General features: G+C 42.8%; 1 protein-coding gene across 1 annotated transcript in view; it reads right to left on the bottom strand.

Moving 5' to 3' along the window:
* Positions 1-13,110, bottom strand: part of TTK (TTK protein kinase) — an 86,621-nt gene that overhangs the window by 35,692 nt on the left and 37,819 nt on the right. The window contains exons 13-14 of the mRNA XM_073336522.1: positions 8,534-8,660; positions 6,243-6,335 (exon numbers count right to left, since the gene is read on the bottom strand). Of these exons, the coding sequence (XP_073192623.1) occupies positions 6,243-6,335; positions 8,534-8,660 (220 nt within the window). The remainder of the gene's footprint in view (positions 1-6,242; positions 6,336-8,533; positions 8,661-13,110) is intronic.

Raw genomic sequence — 13,110 nt, 5'->3', positions numbered from 1 at the left:
ACGGAGGAATCTCCAAGTACTCCTTCCTGGGTTCAAAGGGGTTTTTTTTTTGCATTTGGGTGTTGGCAGCATTTACCAAGCAAAGGTCAGAGAAAAGCTGTAACCTTGGGAGATTAATTCAAGCCTGGAGTGGCACATATTAATTTTTAGAATCCTTGCAGGCCCCTACCTTCTGCACTCGGAGTGACGATTCAGCCTTGACAACATATCAGAGAGACTTAACAGTTACTGTTGATCCAAAGTCCCCATTGCTGGCAGGTGGAAGGGATGCTAGAAACTCCCAGAGACAGATGTCTTAAAAAGGTAAAAATTGTTATCACTCGTATGTCTAAGGAGCCTTTGAAAATTTAACTCCTAAAAACTAGATAAACAGCCTCTCGGGCATTTATACATGATAAAGCTGGGGAGGGGGGGGGGGGGGGGAGAAGGAATCCTATTTTTAATTTTTGTTGACTCTAGCCTAAAATTTTCAGAGGCACTTAAGAGATTTAGGTGCCCAACTCCCACTGACTTTAGTCATTATTTGTTCAGAGCTTTGTCACATTCACTAAGCAGTAAAAAAGGATGCACCTCTTCTATTTTTATTGGTTTCTCTTCCTTCCCCATCCTCCTCTCTCCATTTCCTTTCCCCTTCCCTGTCTCAGAAAATCTCCTGTCTTCTTTTCTCCGCATTTCTTTCCCTCTAGCACAGGGGTTCTCAAACTGGGGGTCAGACCCCTCAGGGGGTCGCGAGGTTATTACATGGGAGGTCATGAGCTGTCAGCCTCCACCCCAAACCCTGCTTTGCCTCCAGCATTTATAAGAGGAAGTTACTCACCTTGGGCAGTAACGATAGTTCTTCGATGTGTGTGTCCCTATGGAGCTCCACTGTACGTGTATGTGTGCCCCTGCGCCTCTAATCAGCGATTTTTGGTAGCACTGTCCCATTGAGCCCACGCATGTACCCTTCCTCCCTCGTGGTCTGTCTCAAGGCTATTTAGCACTGCATGGATGAACCTCCCTCACTTCCTTCTCTACTGCAGAGCCCTATAGAGAACTCCGAAGTAGAGTGGAGGAGGGCGGGTTGTGGAGCACCCATAGGGACACACATCTTGAAGAATCATCGTTATTGCACAAGGTGAGCAACTTCCTCTTCTTCTTCTTCTTCTTCGAGTAGTGTCCCTATGGGTGCTCCACTGTAGGTGACTTCCGAACAGTACCCACCACTGGAGGCTGGGACTTCGGAATGGAGTCTTTTACGACAGAGAGTACTGTGGAGTCGAAAGACGGTGTCAGCGGCCAAATCTTCAGTGATCACATAATGTTCTGCGAAAGTATGGGCAGAGGCTCAAGTCATTGCTCTATAGATTGCTGAGATGGGGTATTCCTACGGAATGTAATTGAGGTAGAAACTGACCTTGTGGAGTGCGTATGGACTCTGGACAGAAGCAAGTTGCACCCTTGATAAGTGATTAATGCAGCTAGAGACCCATCTGGATAGTCTTTGAGACGATATCACAGAGCTTTTGGATCTTTCAGTGGACGAAAGGAAGAGTTCAGGGGATTTCCTGAAGTCCTTAGTCCTGTCCAAGTAGAATGCTAATGTCCTTCTAATATCTAGCATATGCACAATTATCTCCCAGTTGTCAAAATGTGGTTTTGGGAAAAAACAGGGAGATGAATCTGTTGATTCATATGGAAAGTGCAGAGAAAGTAGGGCTATGGCGTTAGAGTTACTTACTTTGTCTTAAAAAAAAAGGCTGAATGATGAATGTGCCACCAGGGCCACTATTTCTCCTATGTGCCTAGCTGAGGTGATGGCAATTAAAAATGCTGTCTTCATTGACAGGTGAAAGAGAGAACAAGTTGCCCTGGACTCAGAGGAATGTCTAGTCAAAGCCCTGAGAACTAGGTTAAAGTCCCAGGCGGGAGCGGGTGGTATCACATGCAGGAAGAGATTCCCAATGCCCTTAAAGAACCTACGCATTAATGGGTGAGCAAAGCTGATTTTGCTGTGAGATGAACCTTAAGGGAGCTGAGCGAGAGTTGAAAATGTAGTGCAAAATCAGAGGTAGGAAAGATGAGGTTGGGTCTGTGTGTTTGGAATGACACAAACTTGGAGTCGTTTCCATTTTGTAGATAAGTATGCCGAGCGGTCAACTTTTGGTTGTGTTGCAACACATCTTTCAGCTTGTCAGATGATTCTGCCTCTAAGCCTTGGAACTAAGAAGGAGACAAGCCTGGAGGTGGAGGACCTGCAAGCTGGGGTGAAGGGTTTAGCCCATTGTTTTGAGAGAGCGAGTGAGGGATGGGCTGAAGAGAAACAGGAGGGCATACTGCCATCTGTGTCAGGAAAGGGAGCCAGACTTGTCATGGTCAAGAGAGGCGATCAGAATAATTCTCGCTTTGTCTCATTGAATTTTCAACAGAATCTTGGATAGAGTAGGAAACTGGGAAAAGACATACAAGTGGGTCCCTGTCCCATGGGAAGATGAGGGCAACTGCCAGTGAATGTTTCCCCAGGCCAGCCCTGGAGCAGTAACAAGGACCTTTCTTGTTCCGTTAAGTAATGAAGAGATCCATAGTCAGGGTTCCCCAGAGGGCAGATATATCTTTAAGCACCCTCTGAATTCAGTACACACTCATTGTCGTGAGAAAAATTGCAACTGAGACTGTCGGCTGTGACGTTCTGTATCCCTGCTAGATAGATAGGTGAGATGAGCTCATTGTGATGGGTGCATCAATTCCAAAGCTTGAGTCTTGTAGAGGGAAGGAGATCTAGCAGCTCCTTGGTGGTTTATACAAAACATACAGGTCACATTAAGTCCATCATGACCTTTGTGTGTTCTTTTTGATGAAAAGCAGAAAGTGTGCACAGGCACTCCTGACAGCCCTTAGCCCCAAAAGAGTGATATGGAAGGTCATTTCTGTGGAAGGCCATTTGTCTTGAACTTTGTGGTTGTGTAGGTGATCTCCCTCGCGTATTAGGGAGACCTGTGTCCCAGGGTGGTGAATGTGGATAGCAAGAGGAATGCTCTCGCTTGTACTGCATCAAGGTTGGTGCTGATAAAGTCTAGTCACTGAACCGGGGTTAGTATGCTGCTACAATGAAGAGAACCTTGGAGAATACCCTGTGTGGAGCGGTCTGTACTGAAAATGATCCTGCCCCAAAGGTAAGCAGTAGGAAATCTCCTGTACGATGGTTGTATTGAGATACGGAAGTAGGCACCCTGTAGGTTCAGGGCTAGAAATCAATCTCCTTACTTTACAGCTGGTCCTAACTGCTCTGAAGTAGGGCAAGGTGACTTCCGAGTGGCGTGACAGGTATATAGATGGCAGCTGATGCTGTAAGGTATCATTGTTCAGGCCCTCGACTAGCTCATCAAAAGTGCTTTTAAAAGAGGCAGTTTGAGAGGTCACGGACTGGAGTGCAGACTGTTCCCAGTTTTGAGCCCTGGTCCTCTTACACTGGCTCATAACAGCACTGAGATGGTGGGTATTGAGAAGATTGTGACCTGTGGTGTGGTTGAGAGGTATATCTTCTCTTCTGTCCCACAGTGTAGATTCTTAAGGAGTGTAACGTGGTCCAAGAATCCTTCAGTATGTGGAGAAAAAATCCATCTTCTCTGCAAAGAGTTTGGTCCTTCAAACTGGAAGTCTGTAGCTCTTTGGGCAATCTAGAGAGGTGTAGCCCTCCCCCCAAAACAAAAACAAAACAAAACCCCACAAAAAAGCACAACACAACCCGCCTTAGTACCACTGTCATGGAGACTGGGTGGGCATCTGTAACAGCTACATCCAGTGCTGTCTCTAGGACCAGTCTGGCTATTAAGTGACCGTCTCTAAGAATGGTCTGAATTTGTTCTTTTTGGGTTTCCAGTAATGTTCCAGAAACAAACTGGGTTTCCCATAATTAATAAAATTGTCTTTGGCCATGACAGTTTGGTAATTTAGGACTCTAAACAGTAATGTTGTCGATGAATACGCCATCTTGCCAAGCCTGATCGTATGGAGTTGACTTGGCATCATGTTGCTTGCTTCGTGCATTAACCACATCCGCTATGATAGAGTTGGGTTGCGGATGTTGAAAACAAAGTCTGCCTCTTTGGGTAGAGATGTAGGGGTTTTTTATTATTATTATTATTCTTTTTTGTTTTTCTACACTCTGATACTGGATGGTGCAATGGAGGCTGGTGTCTGCGAGATGACTTTGGTAGGACAAAAATTGCCTCGTTAATTGGGAGGACAATTCTAGATGAAAAGGTGGAGGAAATTCTGCACACCCAACTTGTGATGTGTATCTGCCACCTCCTGTAGGTTCATTCGGTACCCCAGAGGCGTGTCCATGGTATGTTGTCAGTACCGATAGTTGGGAAGAGCACTCCCTAAATGAGAGTTTTGTTGTGCCCAGTACAGAAAGTTTATTGGTGCCATTATTTTAGAGATGGTACGGTAACTGTCCCTCTCTGGGTACTGAGGCCACAGGTCTCCTGAGTACCAGAGCACAGTGTGTTACCATGGGCTCACGTGGTACCACAGAGGAGTGTCTGTAGTATGTTGTCAGTATCGATGGTTGGGAAGGTGCAGAACACTTCCTATATGGGAGTTTTGTTGCACCTGGTACCAAATGGTTTCTCTGTGCCGCTCTTTTAGAGATGGTATGGTAATTGGGGCGGTACTGTTGCCTGAGAGCATGACTGTGGAAGCCCCTGGCGTTTCTGGAACCCTGCTCTGGGGACGTGCTGCAGACCAGAGCTCACAGCAGGAGACCCCTTCTCGGGTGCCTGCTTCAGAGCTGCTGGTGTCCTCCTGCTGAGGTCGCAGCTCTGGGGAACCCCTCTGGCTGGCCAGTTGCTCAGAGGAGCTCTTTTTATGAGCCTTTCCAGGGGGAGTCTACTGGTGGCTTTTTTTTTCCTCCCCCCCTCCCCACTTCTCCTCTTCACCACTCGACCCCTTTTGAAGTGAAGGTTCTGTGGATGATCAGCACCCACGGGGGTCCCCTGCAGACTGAAGTGTTTTCTCCATATGGAGAAGTTTTAACTTCAGCTCCCAGCTCCTGTGAGGCTGCCATTCTAGCTGTGGCAGGTAAAGCACTTCTGTGAGGCTCTCCCAGGGACAGTGAGAGTGTCTGGCCATTACAGGAACTGACTCCTGGCAGGAGAGGCACCACTTGGAGCAGAAAGACCCAGGCATGCCCCTGGGCAGGGGTTGTCATCCTCTAGCAGGGAGGAATGCAGAAGAACAGTGTCTTTACTTTACTTTTTTTTTTTCCCCCAAACTGAAAATAAAAAATTATGAGTCTACTAGATTGGTGGGGGGAAGAATGCCCCCAGAAAGGGCAGGAAACTGAAGATCTTTCCTTTTTCTCTCTCTCTCTCTCTCTTTTTTAATACCCCAAAAAATAAAATAAAAAAGAAACACTAGCCTAATTACTTTTAAGGAGAACAAAGGTAACAAAACAAACACTATTTATGCTAATGACACAGATAAGGAAGAAACAACTGCTCATTCCGGTAGAGAAGGAAGTGAGGGGGATTTGCCCACGCTGTGCTAAATAGCCTCAAGGCAGACCAGGAGGGAGGGAACATGCCTGGGCTCAATGGGACACTGCTACCAAAAATCTCCGATTAGAGGCATAGGGGCATACATACACCTACAGTGGAGCACCCATAGGGACACTACTCAAAGAAGAATGGTGTTAAATGTATTAAAAAGTGCTTTTAATTTATAAGGGGGTCGCACGCAGAGGCTTGCTATGTGAAAGGGGTCACCAGTACAAAAGTTTGAGAATCACTGCTCTAGCATCTCCCAGGTCTCAACCCAAGGTGCTTCACTCCCACCTACTGCTCCTATTCCATCCACTAAAGTGACCAGTGATTAAAGTCACTAATGTTCACATTAACAGGTCATCACTGGGCTTGAAAATTGATATGGCAATTAGATAATAGGAGCCATGGGTGTTCACACCAGTCATTGTTTCAGGCTGTCTGCAGACTCAGGCAGACATTATTATAGTGGTTAAATTCTGGTCACATTTGGAATGTTCCCCGCAGCCAGGAGGGCTAGAAACTAAGCTTTCACTTAGTAAAAAGTAAGATTCTGAAGAATCCGAAAATATTATGCAGGTCACCTAATACATCATCCAGGTTGTCTCTGGCAAATGACCTATCTGTTTGACACCCATGATCTAAATATTTGAACAGAAGTAGTCACATTACAAATAATGGGCTCCATTAGTCTTAAAGGTTAAAAAAATCTCCTACCTTACTCGAGCCACCGCTACCTATTTGTTTTAATATGGTGTACACTCTTCCTTTAATGGCCAGGCATTCATTTGAAGGTATAGAAGCTGAAACCTGCATACAGAAAAATTTAAATGAAAATGGCTATTTGTGCAGGTGCTGTGAAACTTGCTAGAAGCTTGCTCATTAGTACTGTAAATATTCCAACTGCACTGCAAACATTCCAGGCCCTGAACAGGAGTGCTGTGGGGGGAAAAAAAGCCAAGCTAATTTAATTAATCAGTGTATATGCATCAAGGGACAAAAGTAAGATTTCATGGGCAATCTTACTTCTGGCATTTCATAAGATGCTACTTGATGAGACAGCTTTAAGAACAGTTTTAATTAATTTTTAATAGCTACAATCTTATGTTACATACACACTTTCTTGACCAGATCAGAGTTGTGTCATTGAGCCACTCTGAAATTTGCCTTTGGATTACAAAAATATGCACTAGTTTAAAAAAAAAAAAAAAAGTTGTATTTAATTTAAAGTGGAAGCAGTATGGCATTTGTTTTATGAAAACACATATGGGCGTCAGTTTGAATTTCAGCCAATGGTAGATTTCAGATCTAGATATTGAGAAGCCCTCTTGACTAAAGTAAGGTTGTGTGATTTTAGCAATTATCAGAATTGGCAGACTTCTACTGTTAGACATGATCAAGATTTTCGGACAGCAACATAGACTTATGAGATAACACTTACTCCCCCAATGGAAATTTTGAAATCTTGATGAAGATTATCACAGTATTGCTAAGTAACAATACAATTACAAAAATCTTTGTGGCTTTCCCTATCAAAGCACTTAATTCAGGGCTTGAAAAATCCATCCAACACTTAATAACTTGAGCACTAAAAGGACTTGAGGACAGAAATATATCTATATGTAATGATACTTCCCATGTATCCAAAGCCAACCCTTGCATTTAAAAGAATAGAACAATATTGTACAACGTTCAGTTCATATTTTGTCAATTCACTTTTGTTCAGTAAGTTTAAAAAAGCTTACTATGTTCATTATTTCTGTATACTTTCTTTCCTTTTTTGCCTTTATGCACCATGATCTATTATATTAAAGTAAAAGTGTCATGTTTTCCTGCACTGTTTCTGGAGTCCTAACGTTTCCTTTTTTCCTCCTTCCACTCCATTATACTCCTCCTTTCTCTCTGCATATTGTGCACTTCATATCCATCTCTCATGTTCTCTCTCCCCCTCTCCCCTACTTCTCTTTTCTGACTTATCCCATCAATTTCCCCCCTCCCCCTTGCACAGGGTTTGAAAAAAGAGGAAAAAATTCTTAGGCACCTAATAGCCAGAGGATTAAAGTTAAGAAGATGGGCCCCACTGCCCAGCAGTAATGCCCTAGTGTGAAGTCCAGCCTACTCCCCAGCCCCATAAGTAGTGGGATTCCTACCAGGATACGGTCCCTGGGCTCTTAGTTATTCCATTTTTCAGATAGTCACCTACTAACATGTTTCTGAAACTGACCCCTCAAATCACACTGGCTACTAGCAGGGAGGAGGACCATAATCTCTATATTTGCCTTTTCCCTCTGCCTCCCTAAGCCTGCTGGATGCTGTGAAGGTGGAGGTTTCTGCCATTCTACCCTTCTGCTAGCCTCTTTGTGGATTTTTCTCAGCAGCAAATAGCTCCAGTACCTCCCAAACCTGAGCAGAGTGAAACACACCTTATTCTTGCCAGTTTTGTCTCTGTCCAAAAGGGTCTAAAACAACAGCAGGAAAAATCAATAATAGATAATTCTACTTTAATTCAGTTGCATGTTGCAGCAGAGATATACAGGAGCGAGCTGTTGGAAACCCGTGAAGACATCACCGCATTTGTATTAATTTACATTTGGAAGACTACTTTCACAACTGTAAAGGATTAAAAAGTCCTCCACTCCACCTTTAAAACGAAGCTTAGATTTCACAGATATTGACTGAATTCTCCAAAGAAATCATCTTTTTTTATATGGTTTAAGGCATTTTTTGAGCCTTGACCTAATGTAGTTAATATATATGTATCAGCAAAATGGCACAGAGGTAGAAACAGTTATTCTTTTCTAATTAGAGCATTATGAACTCTACCTCATTCCTGCTCCAGGTAGGTGATCTACCATAGCCTTAGACACTAATGTAAAGTGAACTAAATCTACACAAAAAACCACATCCACTTCTCCCTTATTGAATCAAGATAAATATGGGGCTGAAAAATCTTGGAAACAGATAAAATATTTTTCAAATACAAGGAGATACAATTCAGGTTACATTACCTGTAAGTCAATTTGGCTTTGAAATGGAGTTGCTGGTGTATGTGGCTGGAAATATGGAAACTGATTATATGGAGTGGATACTTGACACACTGGTGGGAAGTCATTCTTTACAACTGGAGTTCTGAAACTGTGGGAAATATTTTTCATAATCAAATAGAGGTTTGTACCTAATCAGAATTACTGCAAAAATATAATAATAAATAATAATATTACCACCACCTAGCTATTTATAATATTTTACATAAGTAGACTCGAAGTACTTCAGAATGGGAGGTAAGTATCATTCACATTTTACAGATGGGGAAATTGAGGTACAGGTCAAGTGACTTGCCCACAATAACCCAGCAGCAGAACTGGGAATAAGAACCCAGGTCTCCTAATTCCCAGTCCAATGCACTATCCACTAGGTCACAATGCCTAGTTTGAAAGTAGGTCTATTACAAGTTGAAATCTGTAGTACTTCCTAAAATCAGGACAGTTTATCCAGTCTGTCACTGAATGCCTATGTCACTACTATATTCATGCTCCTATTCATTAGTAAAATTTACTATACATAGGCTCTCAAACTTGAGATGAAAAAGTACCTCTCAAATGTGAAGTACCTTTAAGTAAACACAAATAATATTTAATCTTCAGAAATATTTCATAAATGTTAACTAATTGATCAAAACACCTCCCTGAGGTATTATCCTCCTGCCCAAAAAAACTGGGGAATGAACATACAAAATAGTTAGAAAACCTAATCATGTTCAGAGGCAGTCTTTGTGTCAGAGCTATATCTGGAATTCTTTAGTTTCAAGCTCGCAATCTTTTACTCAAATTTACACATTTTAGGATTAAGAGACTGGTCAAGATGTAAAACATAAAAATGTGAAAAAATGAGTGCCTAAAGTTGGTCACCAAGGTCCATATTATGGTACCCAAGTATAGACTTAGCAGGTTTTTAGAAGTCTTGGTCACTCTGTGTATGTCGATGTATCCAGATAAAAAACACATTAGAACAACATTAAGATTGCAGAATGAAACACTCAAAAGTTAGGAAATGCCAGAATTAAGGCTGACTGTATAGTCTTTAGTTTGGCTATCTTAGCATCATAGAATATTAAGGTTGGAAGAGACCTTAGGAGGTCATCTAGTCCAATCCCCTGTTCAAAGCAGGACCAACACCAACTAATTCATCCCAGCCAGGGCTTTGTCTAACTGGGTCTTAAAAACCTCTAAGGATGGAGATTCCACCACCTCCCTAAGTAACCCATTCCAGTGCTTCACCACCCTCCTAGTTAAATAGTGTTTCCTAATATCCAACCTAGACCTCCCCCATTGCAACTTGAGACCATTGCTTATTGTTCTGTCATCTGCCACCACTGAGAACAGCCGAGCTCCATCCTCTTTGGAACTCCTCTTCAGGTAGTTGAAGACTGTTATAAAATCTCCCCTCGCTCTTCTCTTCTGCAGACCAAATAACCCCAGTTCCCTCAGCCTCTCCTTGTAAGTCATGTGCCTGAGCCCCCTAATCGTTTTCATTGCCCTCCGCTGGACTCTCTCCAATTTGTCCACATCTCTTCTGTGTTGGGGGGACCAAAACTGGACACAATACTCCAGGTGTGGCCTCACCAGTGCCGAAGAGAGGGGAGTAATCACTTCCCTCAGTCTTCTGGCAATGCTCATACTAGTACAGCCCAATATGCCATTGGCCTTCTTGGCAACAAGGGCACACTGCTGACTCATATCCAGCTTCTTGTCCACTAGATAATCCCCAGGTCCTTTTCTGCAGAACTGCTGATAAGCAAGTCAGTCCCCAACCTGTAGCAGTGCATGGGATTCTTCCTTCCTAAGTGCAGGACTCTGCACTTGTCCTTGTTGAACCTCATCAGATTTCTTTTGACACAATCTTCTAATTTGTCTAGGTCACTCTGGACCCTACCCCTACCCTCCAGCGTATCTACCTCTCCGCGCAGTTTAGTGTCACCTGCGAACTTGCTGAGGGTGCAATTCATCCCATCATCCAGATCATTAATAAAGATGAACAAAAACGGCCCCAGGACCAACCCCTGGGGCACTCCGCTTGATACCAGCTGACAACTAGACATGGAGCCATTGATCACTACCCATTGAGCCCGACAATCTACCCAGCTTTCTATCCACCTTATAGTCCATTTATCCAATCCATATTTCTTTAACTTGGTGGCAAGAATACTGTGGGAGACCGTACCAAAAGCTTTGCTAAAGTCACATCCACTGTTTTCCCCATATCCACAGAGCCAGTTATCTCATCATAGAAGGCAATCAGGTTGGTCAGGCATCACCTGCCCTTGGTGAATCCATGTTGACTGTTCCAGATCACCTCCCTCTCCTCCAAGTGCTTCAAAATGGATTCCTTGAGGTCCTGCTCCATGATTTTGCCGGGGACTGACGTGAGGCATATATATTATGATACAGTCTTTAATTACACCCCAACATACTATTTTTTCCATTGGACCCTTGCCTCATTCAGTGCACAGAACTGTACCCACTGAACATGTAATCACTCAATATTTCTTTTAACCATCATCATTCAGTGCAGCCCAATTATCATTTACTGCAAGCCATCCAAATTCTTCACTGAATACAGAATTATTCATTTCCTTATGGGTTTTTCTATGGTGCTCTCACTAAAGTATCCAAGTCCTTCACAAACATCAATGAATCTTCAAAGCATCCCAATAAGGTATATTATCCCCACTTTACAGATAGGGAACTGATCATCTCTGTGTATGACCAAAACTGGGGGAAGTGTCCATTAATTTTAGACGACCAACTTGACACAGCTCGGACTGAGTTTTTGGTTTTGTTTATTTGTTTAAAATTACATAGAGGTTTTTTTTTTTTAATAGTACTTAGTATGTTCAAAGCACAGCTCCTTTTGACTACAATGCTCAAGCCTTCTGAAAATTCAGCACCAAGAAAATGAGGAAGACAACTAGCGGCCAACTATGAAAAGTCTGGTTTAAACGACTTGCTCAGCATCACACACAAACCTGGTGGGAGAAGTGAAAATGGAATCCAGGATGGCATTCAACTACCTCACCCATGACACAACCCTCTCTCTTCCTGAGTTCTCTACTTCATTCAGATCTTCCAACTTCCACAACAAACAAGGCAGGGGTGTTATAAAAAACCTCATTCACTACACAATTCGGATCCCTTCCCAGAGCACAGTCCATGAATATAGAATCACATAATTAAAGAGCGTCAATGCATTTTCATAAGGTGCCTAATTAAAGGTTGCACAGGCAACCTTTAATTCTGACATTTCCTTACTTTTGAGAGCTTAACTTTTCACCTTTATGTTCTTTTAGCACTTTTCTGCACATCAAATGCTGCAACAGCGCCACTGTAGCGCTTCACTGAAGATATTACCTACGCCAACGGATATCTCCCTTCAGCATAGGTACTCCACCTCCTCAACAGGCAGTAACTAGGTTGACAGGAGAATTCTCCCATTGACCTAGTGCTGTCTACACCGGGGGTTAGGTCAGCTTAACTGCATTGCTCATAGGGTGTGGATTTTTCACAACCAAACAACATAGTTATACCGACCTAATTCCCTAGTGTAGATCAGACCTCTGTGTAGTTTTTTGTTTTAAGTTTCTGAAAAAATTCTATCATGTGGAATCATATTGATTCTGACATGGGGTCATCAGCTGAGCTGGCACAGCACAGGATCCACAGCACAGATCTATATCGTTTGAACAAACAATAACTGGTAGCAGTAATAGGCTGTTTGCTTCTGTGTTGACCAGTTATTAGAGGAGACACTTTGCCAGTGGGTTTCACAGCTATATGCTTAACTGCAGAGGAATGCCAACACTTAGAAATCCTGGGATCTAGTCCACATGCTGGATGGAAGAGTGCTCTAGTCGTCGTAAACCCTTCTGCCCTTGTTCTCCCATGGCTCCTTTCTCTTTCCTCCCAACACCCACTCCAGATCCTACCACTTCGTTCCCAATACATTAACCCACTCTTCAAAGGTACTGTTCCAGAAAGGAAACTCAAGTTCAACTATGCCAGAATCTATAATACTGGTTTCTCAAATTTATGCAGGTTAATTATTCAAGCCAATATGGGTCTTTTAATCAATCCCAAAATTAGGGATTCAAAAGAAAGTTAGGTTTCAGAGTAGCAGCCGTGTTAGTCTGTATTCGCAAAAAGAAAAGGAGCACTTGTGGCACCTTAGAGACTAACAAATTTATTTGAGCATAAGCTGTAGCTCACGAAAGCTTATGCTCAAATAAATTTGTTAGTCTCTTAGGTGCCACAAGTACTCCTTTTCTTTTTAAAAGATAAAGTGTCCTTTATTAGTGACCAGATATCAATGTTTAAGTGTTTGTAACAAAGACCCATTGTTTAGATTTAGTATTGAAGTCCTGATTTTGGAACTTGAAGCCAACAAATTCCTTATATTCTAAAATCATTCTGATTTCTTAGAGTGCTGTGCTGTTCCTGATATCACGCATAAAGATGCATAGAAATCTTTTCTGGCATCTTTTACTTATGGGGGAATTCTGCGCCACTGTGCATATGTAGAATTCATGTCC

This window comes from Lepidochelys kempii, chromosome 3, assembly GCF_965140265.1.
Source record: "Lepidochelys kempii isolate rLepKem1 chromosome 3, rLepKem1.hap2, whole genome shotgun sequence".
Classification (NCBI taxonomy): domain Eukaryota; kingdom Metazoa; phylum Chordata; order Testudines; family Cheloniidae; genus Lepidochelys; species Lepidochelys kempii.
This window is presented reverse-complemented; position numbering and strand designations above follow the sequence as displayed.